The sequence below is a fragment of the Temnothorax curvispinosus genome, unplaced genomic scaffold, assembly GCF_003070985.1.
Source record: "Temnothorax curvispinosus isolate PA1 unplaced genomic scaffold, ASM307098v1 QBEX01000740.1, whole genome shotgun sequence".
NCBI classification, from domain to species: Eukaryota; Metazoa; Arthropoda; class Insecta; order Hymenoptera; family Formicidae; genus Temnothorax; species Temnothorax curvispinosus.
Window position 1 is genome coordinate 609,820 of NW_020210520.1, and position 16,723 is coordinate 626,542.

At 35.6% G+C, this 16,723-nt stretch overlaps 1 protein-coding gene across 4 annotated transcripts in view; it reads left to right on the forward strand.

Moving 5' to 3' along the window:
• Positions 1 to 1,336: 1,336 nt before the first annotated feature.
• Positions 1,337 to 16,723, forward strand: part of LOC112457810 (calcium/calmodulin-dependent protein kinase kinase-like) — a 66,565-nt gene continuing 51,178 nt past the window's right edge. For 3 of the 4 annotated variants that reach the window (XM_025021078.1, XM_025021089.1, XM_025021099.1), the window contains exons 1-2: positions 1,337 to 1,783; positions 13,001 to 13,471. In XM_025021078.1, the coding sequence (XP_024876846.1) occupies positions 13,432 to 13,471 (40 nt within the window). In that variant the 5' untranslated portion in view covers positions 1,337 to 1,783; positions 13,001 to 13,431. Of the gene's footprint in view, positions 1,784 to 12,646; positions 12,673 to 13,000; positions 13,472 to 16,723 lie in introns of those variants that run through there. The other variant, XM_025021084.1, reaches the window with a different exon arrangement.

Consider the following 16,723-nt stretch of genomic DNA (forward strand, 5'->3'; position numbering starts at 1 on the left):
GAGTGGGCGGATTAGCGACCGCCCCGCGCGGCTCACGAAACCGACGATGATCCGCTCACGATCGCCTAGAATTAGGTGGGTCAACGAACGCCCGCGAATCGATGTTCGTGACGTAAATACGCCGCTATTTCGCCCGTAACCTTGAACATAAACTTGAAAACTGGTTTGTCTGCGAGCGAGGGAAATTTTTCGCGCGATATATGTACGTGGTTGACGTAGCGAGGAAAATTTTGCCTTTATATCTTCGCAAAGTTAGCACACCGTTTTCAGAACTTTGAAATATAATATATTTCTATCAATCATATCGCAATCCTGAAGATGGAATATTTCAAACTTTACTTCAGATAGTTGGGTGAGTAAAAAAAACTATAATCAAAAAAGAAAATTATTAAAATGTAATTTAATTATTGTGTAGTGTATAATATAATTAACATTTTATTTAAAAATCTAAGATAATTATTTACTGATAAATAAATTAGAAATAAGAAATGTTTCACTAGTTGATATAAGAATTTTGGAACTTTTTATCATAAAGGTGAAACTTTTCAAACGCTGGCACATTGTGAGACTCTCAGCCTTCAACAAAGTCGAAGACGTAAGTCCTCTCATATATCTCTACAGGTAGTGAGAATTTGCCTGTAAGTACTTTGGGTGCTAAAATTGGGCACAGTCATTAGTTACATAAAAGAGTTTGGCTCAAGTAATTGAGAGGTTTATAAGGCTTAAAACTTTACACTATATAAGAACAATATTCAAAGGTGCATACATTTCTTTTTTTCCGTTGACTCCTATGGTGATTGTTTCAAAGAAGCTGCAGTCATATAAATCAAACGTATAAACACAATAATTATTTCTGTAAAAATAAGCATAATTAAATATAAATGTGTGACTAATTCAATCTTAATCAATCTCGTGTTATAATTTCAGGGGCATATTGCATGACCCTGGAATTACAACACGATCATGAATTTGAGATAAAATTATTGCACCGTAAAATAATTGTACTTTAACAAAAAACTCTTTAATTATCCAGGTGACAAGATCGGCTGTCAATAACACTGTTAATAACGTTAAGCCAACATTGCTCTTTTTAGACAATTATTTTTGTAAGAAGGAACAGACCTTTAATTGATCTTTGGATGATACCGGTCAACTATCAATTACATGGTCAACGACTAGGCTTGCGTTCGCCCTCAACGTTCACGCACCCCCGAGCATCTACGTCGGATCGCGAGTGGGTGTCACGAATGGGGTTTGTCGGGAAGAGGGAGCCGGTGGATTCTGGTGGGGATGGAATAAAATCTCCGAGTGTACGGGGAGGCAGTCCAGTCAAACCAGTCAGTCGACCGAGCGACGCGGGTAGCGACGGTCGATCGTCGTCGATTTCCATTTCCAATCGACTCCGCTCTCAAACTCTCGTAGAAAAAGCCCTGCGAAGGACAGCCGAAAAAGGCGGAGGGGGGTTAGTGATCATGCGTATACGTAGGGAGAAGTAATCTCGCGTCGAGTACGATACCGCGAAAATTCTCGCTCCAAACAACCCTACGACAACGACCAACGCGTATCTCGATCGGCTCGCACCCCTATCGACGCGTCGCGCTTTCAATCGTGAGAAAAAAGGGAGAATCCGTCAATCTGGTCGACTATTCTCAGCCTATCGGTGTCCTCGGCGAAGGGCACTCTTTCTTTGCTGAAAGGGATTTCCCGGCGCGATTAGTCGGGAGAGAAACGAAGAAGGAGCAAAGTTCCTGTGAGAGATTGCTACCCTCGTCTGATATAGCGAGTAAGTAATAAGAACATTACAACCCGAACGGAAAAGTTCCCACCCGCGCGTGTTGCACTGCTCTCGATCACGCTCTCGCGTGGACCGAGAAGGGAGGACGGACGTCCACGTGTGCGTGACGCGTAGATCGCGAGAGTCGCGTTTGTTTACGGATCTGTTGCACCGACAGCACTACAGTTCTGTTCAAGTGGCTTTGATTGACCAATTCCGGCTCTCTTCCTACACAACCCTAATAGTTACATAAAGTTTACCTAAATTGCACGAATAAAAGTCAACTTCGCGCTATTTTAAATAAAAATTGAGAAAACAAATTTTCAGCTCGTTAGTTTTTAATCGTACTTCAATAAATTTCCACAGATATCGAATTGTTCTATAAACTCCGTTCTAATTTACCGAAAATTTTCTTCCTCTTTCTCTCGCTGTCAGCTATTTTAATCTTTGTGCATCTATATAAATGGAAATGTTAAATAAGGGCTTCTTGCAATATGTGCTTGACATAAAAATCTTCCTTTCATATATCTAAGAAGACATAATGCACAAATGAGATGACCCAGAATCAATATTTACGTGGAGTTTTATCGTTTCTCCTTTTTCTCGTTTTATTTATTAAATGTAATATTATATGAATATTATATATATTATCTGACTATATATTTTGGATGCATCTAGTATTACAACAGAAAAATTAGTACGAAAAACATTAAGGTTATTATCGCTAACTGGCATTAATGTAAGAAGCTGATCTATTCTAAACATGGTTCTCACGTCAGCCTCTTGATTATTGCTAACAATTGTTCCTTTTCACTTTTCTTAATGCTTTATTTGTTTATTTTATTGCTTAAAACGATTTATCAATCTCTCGCAGGCAAAAAATCGCATTTTGTTTAAGGGACTTTTTTTTTGTTCCTCTTGTACTAATCAAAATAATATTTGAATTTATGTATATTAATAGAGAGAAGGAGAACGAATGAGAGAGAGAGAGAGGAGGAAGACAGAGAGAAAAAAAGAGAGAAGGAGAAAATATCAAGACGTTCGCAAATTTATGGTGAACATGAATGAGGACAAATGTATAGAGTGGATGGATTTCCTATTTCCTATTAGAATTATCTTATAAGCTACCGTTCCACAAAGATTCTTTGAATTTTGCATTTGGCCCTCTTTTTACATATGACAAAGCATAATCATAAAGACAAAGCTCGAAAGATAAAATAGAAAATTAGTTGAAAGTCTTTTAGTTTTCGCAGAATAAAACAATGATTCCGTGTGTGCATGTGTGTGTGTGTGTGTGTGTATGTGTGAAACGCTTTTTACTCTCACACTACTTATTATAATTACAAAATACAGTACGAAAAAGCAATTTTTCAAATAATAGTTGTTAATATGCAATGTCATATATCTACATGCACCGCGTGCATGCATACAACAAAATTTATTATTAAATGAAAAGAAGAAATAAGTTAAATCGTTCTAGAAAATCTAATAAAATAAATATTAAATTATATATCCCTTTTTTACATCAATTGAATTAATGTTATAAAATTTATTATCTTATACAATTACTTATTTATATTGTTGAGTAATTAATTAAGATATGATTCATTGTTTAAAACTAATACGTGGTTTTCAGTATTGTCATTAGAAAATACATACATATACTACTTTTCCCGGAAATTTTTACTGAAAGAAATTTCATTCCTTTGGCTTGCGTCACAACGTTAAATTACGCAGAATATTTCGTTACTCTTCTAATATCATAAAATTCTTTTAATAGCATCTCTACATCTTATTTTTTTTTTAACCTTTCAATTGATTGACTCACACAAATGACGAAAAATAAATAAAAGATTTATATAGTAAGATATAGATTATCCTTTACTCACGGATATCTTTTATTGACTATACTCACTATATAGTAAATTGCAGCTCTCTAATACTATCTAAATATCTAATAGTAAATATTCTGGCCACTAAACTTCAAGATAAATTTCTATAAATTTCAATAAAGTTTAGTTAAACTAATCGATGGATATTTACATATTCTCTTGAAATTTGGTTCACAAAGATTAAAAATATTGATATTAAACAAATACATAATTATTAACGCTAACAATAAGATATTGAAATAGCTTATACTATTTCGTTTAATACAGTTTTAATTACCACTAATAAAATTATGCTCCATTATCTCTTTTCCGTAAAAAAAGATTAAAATTGAAGTATTGCATTACATGCATTATATGGAAAAAAAATTAAAAACTGAAAGGATAAGCATACGCGGCAGGTGAATAAAGATATTATTTCGTACGATATTATGTGAACGTGAAATCCATATATACGCAAGAAAATGTCCGTACATTGCAATATGTGAAACATGAATAGGTATACCAACGTATTTTTAAAAACGTATACATAATATGTCGTATACATAATTAATATAATTAAAGTTGAAGAAATGTGATAAACAAGGTCTGTTAACGTTCTCGCTGAAAAAATTTCCAAATTTGCTATTTTAAATAATAAAAGAAATAATTTTGTGGAATATTCTGTATAATGTATAATGTTTTATGAAAACAGCTAAATTCTTTCATGACCAACTATCATGCATTATTTATTAATTAACTGTTAACATAAAAGAAGCAATTGCATTACATTTGATGAACACGCTAACGATAACAATTTTTTTAAGAGTTAGTTATAAATTTTGAAATAGCTGAAACAAGTTCCATCTATAATAACATCATATCTTCACTAATTTATTAAAGTATCCATGTCTAGCGGTGTTTATCTCGTTAAAGAAGTTTTCGTAATTCCGACATCTGATTAAGAAGAAAGATATTTCTAAGAACTCGAAACTTTCGAGATCAAAAAATGAGAGACCAGATTACGTTAAATCACGAATGAAGTTTGTGTTAACAGATGCGAAATAACATTTCGTACACTGTTAAAGGTTAGAGGGTGAAATTTAAACCAATACCATGAGTTAGATTTATTTTGTTATTTTTAACTACCACTTGTGCGTCACAATTTATTAGTTTGAAACAAAATAGGATTATTTTAACTCCATTGGTTTAATCAAATTAACATTGTTTTAGTTAAATTAACTACATATTGAGTAGGAGCAGTGGCGACCTATGGAATAGTTAAAAATTACTCAAAATTGAGTTTAATTTAACCCTATGAATTTAACAGTGTATTTATTTTACCATTATGTATGTGTATTGTGAGCAGAACATGATAATATTATCGATATTATTATGTATTCATTTTACGGTCGTTTCTCTAATTCACCAATGCGAGCAAGCCGTGTTATATCATCAATTTCTACTTGCAAATTAATGATTTTGCTCCCTGCAAAAGTCATTAATACAAATTACCATTCTCATTTCAATACATGTAACAAGTAGCGATATAAAAAGAGACAATAGAGAAGAAAATTTTAAAATAATATATCGACCATCGATTTTCTTTTCATAAAATGAGATGTAATATTTGTAATCGTGAAAATAATGTAATGTAAACAGTGTCAGAGAGAAAAAGGATTCTTTCATCTCGATTGAACTTCGTCTCAAACCGAACACTTGACTTCTCACATCCAATTCGCTATTATCCCTAATCACTCGATCTTCCGGGACGTATAAATTCTGACCTTGTTAAAACTAAATTAACCCTGAATCAAGATAATCTCGATGCTTCTATACATTTCGCATCTTTCCTTCGCGCGAAGAGATTTTCATATCAAGCGACATCGCTGCAAATCCAAGTGTGTTGTTTTAAGGACGTTCTCTCGTCCTTATACTAGAGAATATCGATTTTCTTAGGAATTTCTTGAAACTGTGAATATACGTTAATTTAGGTGTGCTTTATGCGTGGTATAAATTTCAGTACCTCTTCCGGTATAAAAAATCAAGATACTGAGCCTCAAAATTTCAACTTTTACTAATAAAAAGGTTTTCCAGGCCAAACGGTAAAAGATATGAGGTTGGCCAAGAGGACCAAAGTTGCTCCTCTCGTCGAGTTCTATAAGGAAAAAATGCCAAAACTAAAAAAAATTAAATTAAAAAAATTTTTTTTGAAACTTTGAGGCTCAGTATCTTTATTTTTTATACCGGAAGAGGTATTGAAATTTATACCACGCATAAAACACACCTAAATTAACGTATATTCACAGTTTCAAGAAAATCTTAAGAAAATCGATTTTCTCTAGTATATAAGAACGAGAGAACGTCCTTAACTGAAGCTCTTCTTGCACATCATTTCTTGCCGTTTTAAATCACGTCATTTAACATGGTTGAACGTATTAACTTTTAATTTAATACGATTAAACGTGTCAATTTAACACGTAACAAAACATGTAAAACGAGCTTTAGTCAAATATGTTATTTCTAGACATATGCGCGTGTAGAAATAACACACTTTTGGATCTACAATGATATTTTCGAATGTTACGCAAAAGTCAAATCATTCACTCTTCACCAAAAGAACCAAAAGAACCTTGCTTGACATTTCGCCACGGTGACAGGTAATATAACGTAATTTATTGATGATTGAAGAAGCGTTCGATCGGTATCGCGTGAGACATTATTCGACTTTAACGTCAATTTTACTGTCACATCCTAATGTCGCTGCGTCCTACGTCTATTAATAATAGAAAAAGTAAGCTTATTACCGCTAAACGGCGCAGCCAATTTCTTAATAATTTCCTGAATTTGTGATAAAGGGGCAATAACCATTCCACTCTCAAATTAGGAATGGAACGTACATCCTTTTGTTATATCTTCTCAACGCCGCATTTGCTTTTCCGTAACAAATTCGTCCTAGACAGCTTTTGCCGTATTTATTTCGCTTAGACGCGTAATTATACCCGCGTCACCGCTTCGCAGGAATCTCTCTCTCTCTCTTCATTCTTCCCAGCCATATACTCGGAAATATAATCCGCTCGGTGAACATTGCAGGCTCGATTACGCAACATTATTATGCGGTGGCGACGAATTGCGAATCAGGGAAGTGACGTAATCTCACTCGATTTTGGATTGCGCGACTCGATCTTCGTATAGAGATTCAACATAGGTACACCCTATTACTTCTGAATTCAGTCAATTACATCTCATTGACTTTACCAGCACAATATCATTTGCGTAGGCGTCGCATCTCTCCACTTTAGCTCTTCGTTATTCCGTTATTATTAAGGGCGAAGCATATATATATTACGGACGCCCGCATAACTCCCGTTTATGTAGAAAGCCCGAACAAATTCGCGGCCGGAGCTTCGCAGCACGCAATCCAGAATCCAGATCAAAGATGATTATATATCTCAAACTTCTTCTCGATAATAATTTGGTTATATATTTATAATCTGTGTTCGGTAATTAACAAAAATGAAAACATGTCATTGAAAACAATATTATAATCTGAGATTAGCAGAGAAGCCATCCCCTTATCGGTATTTATATATCTTCCAAAGTAAAAAGGTGATCATTTTTATTTCACAATTTTTTAACTTCTTACATTAAACATCTCTGATAATTAAACATTGAATTAATAATGGTCCGCCGCTTGAAGTTTATTTTGAGAGTCCTATTAGTTTTATTTCTTTTATAACGGCCTTAAAATTTTATCAACATTATGTTGCGGCATTTTGTTTCCTAAAATGTTTTCGATGTTTATATTAATGACAGCAGCTACACATACATACCCTTTACGAAAGTAGTTTAAGTTCAACAACCGGTGAGATTACAGGAAAAGTGAATTCCCAAATCTGAGAGTATGTTTTTGCTCTTCAAATAAGATGCTCAAGAAAATCGATAGGCGCGTCAAGGACAGTTTCGCGTACTTTCGTGCCATCTCTTCTAACGCGCGCTTCATCACGCCGCGCCGCGTGCCGAGGCCGGCCTGCACAGAATTGCACGTGCAACTTCGTAATGAGCTGTAATAAGAATCGACCATGCACAGAGCTGTGGTCGATTAAATCCCATTACAACTCATTACGGCTTACGAAACGACTACCGACAACCGCGAGACGCAAAGAACAGTATAATGAATAGTTCATGATTATTCAGCTATATTGATTCAATTCATATACCGCGTATGAAATAGACGTTTCTATTGATTAATCTTTTCGTTAGTGTATTATAGACAATTTATCTTCAACTGCATGTAAGCTCGATTCGCCAACAGATGTGAAGCCAAACAAAATGAAGATAGCGCGGTTTGAAGTTCGGAAAGACGATGACTATATAGGCATCGGCGGTCGTAAACCCTAAGATTCTTTGTGACTATATAATAAAAAGCATAACGCGGAAGAGAGACCGTGTGTATACGAGCCGACTGGTTGTCGCGGTTACGTAGAGTAGAGTCGTCCTAAATCGATAGAGCCAGAAGCGAGAGCATTGCCGGCTGGGACACACGACCGTGCGTCGTCATGCATATGTAAATAGTAGACTTAGACTTTGACTTCCACATTTCTTCTTCACGCGTTTACGCGTCAGTTTTACTCATTGTCAGTCTACTTTTTCCATACACTGTCGTTTCATTTTACATTTTTATTTAAACTCAAACTCGTATCCTTTGTTATTTTACTAGGACGCATGTATTACTGATTATTATTTCCATCGCGGTAATTACAATTAAAATCTAATATATAAGAGCACACACACATAAAATTTTTTAATAAATTAAAATATAACAATTATTGATGCAATTAATTATTCGATTGTATGCAAAGAATTATTTTCATGAAATTGTTGTTAATCAATAAATACATGAAAATGCCATATTTTAAAAGTGTACATTTTAAACTAATTTTTTATAAAGCCAAATAACGAATATTGAAATAACTGTGGCGCATTTGCAGAGACAGAATAAAATACGTAATAAATATCTTCAATTAAAAAATATTGAAAGTTAATTTCAAACAATGTCGATGTTGCATGATTAAACATAGCGTGCATAACTGTAGCTTTGCTCGAAATTCTGGATGGTGTAAATTATTCGAGGCTGCAAATGCATATTTACAGAAGCCGCGTTTAGGTATGTCAAAGAGGGCACGTAACTACCATGCGAGACAAACGCGGACTGCAAGCGAATATATACCTTTACAATATGGTCACAGAACGTATCGTTCTGGAAATGTGCATACGACTATCTCTCTAAACTCGGCCCTTTCACCAATTTAGACACATAATAATGTGCGCGCAATCGAACTATAACGCCACGCGTCGCCGATGCGACGTGACGTAAAAGCCAGCTCCTCATTTAAATACATATTACCAACTTTGGACACCTCTGTATCTGTTTCCATCGACAGATATCATTGTTCTGTACATCGCCGCGATACAATGCGACAACCATAACAAACTACGTGGCTGTACACGCGGATATTCCCCGTTCTGACGAAGCGTGGGACCGTTAATAAAGAGTATTTCCCTCTATGCGTGCTCCCTAATATCTATATATCCAGCATGAATTTGATGGTCGAATATTTTCTTTCTTTGACAATAAAATTCCAGCTTTTAGATCATCTTTTTTTTTCATTATGCTTTTTATCGCTATTATAGCTCGTACTCTTTATTCATTATTGCACTTATCGTTTTACGTTCTTGTTGACGACGCAAAATGTCTGAGGTGTTCAATTTCATCTTAAATAATCGACCATTTCTCGGTACTCCATCAGCGCATACTTTACGCCGAGGCTGAAATGGGAGGCTGGTTAAATAAATGCTCGCGTTCGCGAAGTAGTCGTAGATAGCGACGTAAATTGCTAAACGCAAAATGTGGAAATAGAGTTCCACTGCGTCATGCTGCATCAACTATTTGCGAAGACACATCGTCGGTACATCAAAGGCGTCGAGAATAGGTGCGGTCGTCGGCGACCAGGTTTGGTCCTTTGAATATAGCGCCCGAGGAGGTTTACGTAAGCGATGACAAAACTGGCAGCCTCTGTATTTGCTCACCATTTTGGTGAAGAAAGTTTTTAATGCTGTCTCACATGTTTTTGCAGAGTTTCTTTCTCTTGGTTTTTTAACACCATATATTGCGAGAAAGAGAATCCGTTATGCTTTTGCCATCAATTTTATCTTGATTTTAGGTGATAACAGTCATTTTTCATGGTAAACTTTTTAATTTGTGAAATTTGCTATAATAGTACGATTAATTTTAAAACCTAAAAGAATATCGCATAGAAAGCAATTAGAAAGAAAATATTTCTTATAAATATCAAATCTAAAAAGAGCATGTAATCATATAATTACATTACTGGCATTATCTATGGTTGTTGTGCTATATCGCGGATTTTCTTAAGTGCTTCAAGCCTACGTATTTATGAGATGCGTGGCCTTTTATATCTTGTACTTTTCGTAGCGATGACGGCAGCAAGCGGAACGAAAATACTCTCTCTTCCGTTTCTGCGAGTTAGAGCAGTCGCCATCTTTCAGTCACGATTCAGGGAGCAGAGTGATATTGTTTGCCTGTCCAATATTTTTCGAAGAAAAATAATCTGTCTAATGGCGCTATGGAAAGAAAGGAGATTCTCGTAAAATTCCAACATGAAAATCAGATTAACTGTATCAGTTTTGATAGCTTCACGACAAAGGTTTATAATATAGATTATAATCGCTGTAAAGAGAATAAGCTTTTCCGCGACACTGTCAGATGTTTTCTTTAGGGACCATCTTATGTGACATTTTATTTTAGTATAATAATATGTATAGCCTTGAATTAAAACGTTACAGTATATGATTTACAGATAAAAAAAATAGAAATCATCTATTCTTCCAAGATTGTACAATAGATTAGAAGCACGGTCAATATTATCTTCTTAAAGATGTAAGAATAAACATTTATAAAAAAAAGCGCAATTTTTAGAGTTTAGAATATCCAATGTTCTTTCACGGCATGAAAGAATAGTATTTTTATGTACATATGTAGCTAGGAAATCCGATGTGATTCTGTGGCTTAAAGATAAATACACGAATTATGTTCATTACGTTCAGCTATTTCGCTTTGCCTCCAAGCCACAGAATGACGCGGGTTGTGGTGGCTCAACGCTTTACCTAACATATACTCTAATTCTAATATACTAGGTAAACATATCAAGCGCAAAATTAAACGCCCACAAAATTCCAGGTAGCCCTAAATCTACAACCAAACCCTCATATAATTTTACTTAGTTTTCACTTCACACTCTAGTTATATATATCTTCTGCAAATAATTAAGTTCTATTATACAGATTTCATTAACGTAATAATTGTGCATTTTCACACTGCGTCGAATATTTCAGATACGCTTATTTCATTAAAATATACATATATACTGCTGGTATTCTCATATAAAAATTAAATTAATAATTAACGATCATTAAATACGTATTAAGATCATGTATATGTTTTGACATAGGTAGAATGCAACAATCTTCCCGCTTTTATATATACGCATTATATATTGTTACGCCCGTGCTGTACGCCCGTTCCGTGCGCTCATGCGGGTCGCCCCGTAGCGAGAAGTCGCGAATCGTCCTTAGAGACGGCTGTGTTATTGATAATTACGTCTGTCAGATTTCGCTCCGGGTTTCCGTCACGATCGGACGTGTTAACCCGAGCTCCGTGTACAAACGAATTTTCATTAAACGAGTTCCTTTTATATAAATAACGAGCCTTATTTATTGAGCGAGTGCCGGAGTGCGCGTCGCGAGTGTGTGCAAGAGCGAGAGAGCGGCTAACGCTCGGCGAGCGTAACAATATTATCTATGATATTGCATCAAATGTTTCAATGCTACATTATATCTGATTAATAAGATCCAATAATGCAATTTTTGCACGTGTTGGGGGCGCGCCGGTAAATATTAATTCCGAAATAATAATCACGCGAGGCAGGAGAATCGCAATCTCGCGTTACGAGCGCGATACAATATAGGATTGTGCCCAACCGGAGCAAGAGCACGTTGGAATTGCCGGAATACAATTGCGTCATGTTATGCTTCTCAGTGCATTCGAGAGGATCATGTAACACGTAGAGATACCAACTCTCAGGTGCACCGACACGTTACGCAATGCACGTAGCTGAAACGACCGATTGAATCTGACAACGCGTGTATACCGCAGTTCGCATTCGCAGTTTGCCATACTAAAATTCCTTAATTAGATCGTCAGCGCGGTATTTCGAGATAAAAAGTGGAAAATAAGTCAGTCGATCCGAACAAAAGAGCGGGAGAATCAGAATCGAGATACTTTTTAGTCCGCCTGAAAGAAAATGAGATGCAACTGCAATATTTAATTTCCGCAAAGCAAGCGAGTTCCGGCAAGCGTAACCTTACCCGTCTCGTTAAAAATTCGTAAATCTTGCAGAAAGCGGCATCCGTCCGATTGCTGTATTATGCAAGCGAGAAAAGCGGAAAGCTGACTACTCGTATTAAGTTATTTCCATGCCACCAGTATGGTCATGATACGTTAAACGCAACAACGTTATCTTACTGGCGCGTGGGTTATACTTCCTTCCGAAACACCTACGGCGTAGCTCGTAATCAAGTCCTTATCCTTCTCGAAAGGTCAGCAACCATGTATCTCCAACCCTAAACTAAAGCTGACACAGATATATATATATATAATATATATGTATGCGAGAATTTTGAATATTACCACGCTATATTATCCTCTTCATTTGATCCTATCAATTTTCAGCACAAATTATGCTTTGAATTTAGTACGGAATTGTTGCAAACCCCGTGCGTGCAAGGTTTATAAATATCACACATATGTAGCACGCGTATTACACGCAGGGCCCTATTTGTTACGCGCGTAGCCCAGCGTAGGCAGGTGTGGTAGGGCGGCGTGCGGGCCCGGCAGAGCGAGCGTTACAGCGGCACGCGACGGATCGCAAGCTCGGAAGCTCTCAATTTGTAAAGCATATAACCAATAAAGAATACGTTTTCAAGTAAACTCGGCAGCCTACACATAGTACACAATTTGCTGCGAATTACATCGCGAATTACATAGTACACAATTTGCTGCGAATTACATCGCGCAAACATAATGCAAAAAACGTTTAATTAGCATACTCCATTTAGAACATGTATATTTCCACGGTCTATTTTATTATTCTAGATTTATTTTACAATATATCCGGATATACATACGTCACAGTCGCATTTTTCACGTTTTAATTTCCGTAATCTTTGATGATCAATAACTATTAAACTTTAACCAGCGTCTACTTCTGTTTTACAGAGACGAACGAAGCATCCCCCTCCAGAGACTATCAGAGATAGATCGTTTCAGGACGTATTTGGCACGAAGAATTGAAAGAGCCAATTTCGTCGAGCGGCGGCTTCATCGTGCGTTGAAAATCGAAAAATCGGTATAGAGATCCAACCGACAGTTTGAAATCGCTTCGCGGAGAATAAATGTTTCAAGTCCAAAAAGGAACGTTAATTATGATCCATCACACGATTAAGATTACACACGAGTGACAAGTGCACGTGACAAATCAACGAGTGTCCGCGAATAAACGCGGCAAACGAAGTAATTGAGTTGTCAAATCGAGATTAAGTGTGAAGAAGCGAGAGAAAAAATGAAGCTTAGGCGATTAGTGTCGAACAATATTAATCGGCGCTTAATGAGTGCCGCGTGAGTGTGCGGAAAAGAGGACCGCTATCGAGATGAAACTGGGAGTCTTGGGAGATGATATGACTATGGAAGGTGAGTAAATTCTGGCTAGAATGATTGACATATTAATTATTTTGTCGGCACGTCTGATGAAGAATGATTTGTCTAACTTTAGAAGTGTCTAACAAATTATATCTAACTTGCTGCTTATGTATATCAGAATAATATCGGATCGGAGACCCATCTGCTTTTCATGATTTTTCATGACTACGAAAATAATGGAGTTTCTATAATTTCCGACGGATACTATAATTTATTTAGAAAAAGTGCAAAATCAACTAAACTCCTCCGCGTAATCTGGTGTGCTGCATGAATATTAATCTTGGGGTGCGTTCCGTTTCACGCATGATGCGCATAATGGAACACACCCCTGGATAACTCATTGCGTGATACAAATTGGTATTTAAATATTGTTAGAAACATTAGATCAATCTTGAAAATTTTCACGACTGCATCTGCGGAGATGAAATTTATTAACTGTTCACACTTCTATCTCACTACCCACGTGTTTTTCTTCGTGGACGTGATGTTCGTCGAAACGTGCTTCAAATTCTTTGACATCAGCTTCTCTCGCGCGACCCTTGATCCAGGACTGAATCCGACAAGATCGTGCAACATTTGTCAGGCGTTAAACATGCAGATACGACGAGAGCTAGTGAATACACGAGAGCACGTCAGGTTTTCGGCAGCAAGATGAACAGCGCGATTAATTTTGAGCTTGACAAAACTGAGGAAATAAACTCAAAATTTATAACGCGCTGTTTTATTTACATGCATGGAACATATTTTATTTTATATTCCGAAAACGCCACATGAAATTTCTTTTGGGATCGTCAGATAAAATAAACCTGACGGGTTTTAAGATTAGCTCGGAAAAACACGATATAAGGCGACATCTTGAAGGACGTTTATACTTGCACTATGCAGCTATAAACTAAGTTTATGCTCAAGCTTGTCCTGAATATGCCACGGCATGCTTGTGAATCGTGAATATAAATAATGACAATTTTATTTATCGAGAGCACATAGGTAACCCTTGGAAGATAATAAATAATTCATTTAAAGATGACGGAGCGACGTTAACTGTTTATTATATTCAAGCGAGGGTATATAGGCTAGAGTACAAGCGTAGGTGTTTGCAGGGGTATTAATCAATACTCTCTAATTGGAGTGATAAATATATATATATATATATATATAACATACACATTGAATTTACATAAAATATGTATGAGGCCTTCGCAAAAGGTTATCTCTCAAAATGTTTTCTTAGCATCATATAATTTTTCAACAAACGTTGCAATCTACAACTTGCAAACTACAACAGATGTATATATAAGTGAAATACACAGTTCGTACCTCGAAATAATTAATTTAATCGCTAGACGGCGAAGAATAGCATTTGATGTAGTACAGCGAAGCAGTTGACGCGCTTCGCTGAGAAAATATTCACCCGTAGTAAAACGGATAAAGCATTTAAACGAGACGTAATTTACGACTGTAAAATGGTGGTAAACTACAAATGTTCGTGGCGCGAAAATTATTTGGAAAAAAATCTAAATTGCAGTACATTTTACTGCCAGTAAAACGTATAGAAATGAAATATTCTATTGTAAAAACGTCAACGATTTCTTATGCAGCTTTCAATATTAGAATCCATATTAAAATGTTAAAATGCAATAACTTACTTAAAGTTATTCTAGAAATATTTATATAAAGCAAGATATAACACGGAAGGAAAAGTTCTAAAAGAAGGTTTTTAAGAAGCTTCCCTGTACAGAAAGCAAAAAATTACATTATTGTCGCGAAGCAGTACTACCTTTATTTCACACTGCTGCAATTCTTGCACATATAAAAATAATTGTTTTTTTTTTTATTACTTTTTCATTCCGTTTTATATTTCCTTGTTGCTGTCTTGATAAAGTGTGTTATTTCCTTTTTATGCAACGTTGCTTCGACAACGGCCGTCGCAAATAGTAATTTTTCTACCGGTTATCTAAAGTGCAAGTCGCGTTAGAGCATATAATTTTTACAAACCTCAGCTAATATTAATTTTAATCAGGCGTTCAGATTATCGTACATGCGTCACAGATATTGCATTGATACTTTCTTGATAATGCTGACAATAATGTTTGCGAACCGCAGAATATCGCGACATTTCATATCTATGATTTGAGTATTAAAATTATTTCATCAATTATTTTAATTTGGAGAGGTAGAAAGTGTCAAATAATATTTTATATTCAAATTCATTTACTTCTTAAGTTTCATATTCTAATTTATATAATCAATTATAAAGCACAATTAATATAAAGAAAATATAAAATGCAGAAATATAGTCGCTATAAATCTTTGTCTAATTTCGCTAATATTAACAAATATAAAAATATCACAAAAACTCAAAAATGCAATAAAAAACTAACTAAAAAATAACTAAATTGTGCTATATATCAGCATGCAAATTTGCTGAATTGCTTCAAAAAATATGTTCCACGATAAGTTTCTTCGTTGACATCGTCAGTGACCCTGACGAATGTCGGAAACCTCTTTGCGTTAGCAATCTAACTTTTCTCTGCAGAAAAGCTGCAAAAATGCTCCTTGTGACATTTGAGGATCGTCCTCGACGATCCGGAAAAGATTTCGCGACTATTTGTTAAAGGAAGAAAATTCTGGTTCGAAAATTTTTTACGTTTCAATTTACCTTAGGAAATAAGTTTTCCGATTGTTTCTGTTATAAGTTTTCGCGTTGTAACAAATACGATTAAAATATCAATGAACATAATATTCTTTTATTTTGTAAATTTTGTTAAAAAATTATATCTTTATTTTACTTTTCGCGAATTCAAAGCGACACGTCATTATAGTTATAAATTTAATAATATAAGCTTTAGTTTCCCAGAGAATATCGCGCTTATCCAAAAGCCATTGTTGATATATAATTTCGCATTGTACATACTGGAATTACTTGGAGAATATCCCAAGTAACGTTTCAATTACATTGCCGCGAAGCAATATTGATGTAACGAAAGTAAATCAGATTAAATTAAATCCCAAAATTCCTCGCTCACGAAAGAGAGAGGAGAGAATAGGGCGGAGGTCGGAATATCACGACTCTTAATCAAGTTTGCACTGATTAATAGTCTCGCTGTCGATTGCAAACGATCGAACTATACTTCTCTCTTTTCTCCCTCTCCCTCCCTCTCTCTCTCTCTCTCTCTCTCTCTCTCTCTCTCTCTTTTACTCTTCTTCGTTTTCTATCATTCTCTCTTTTCTCTCTTTTCCCAC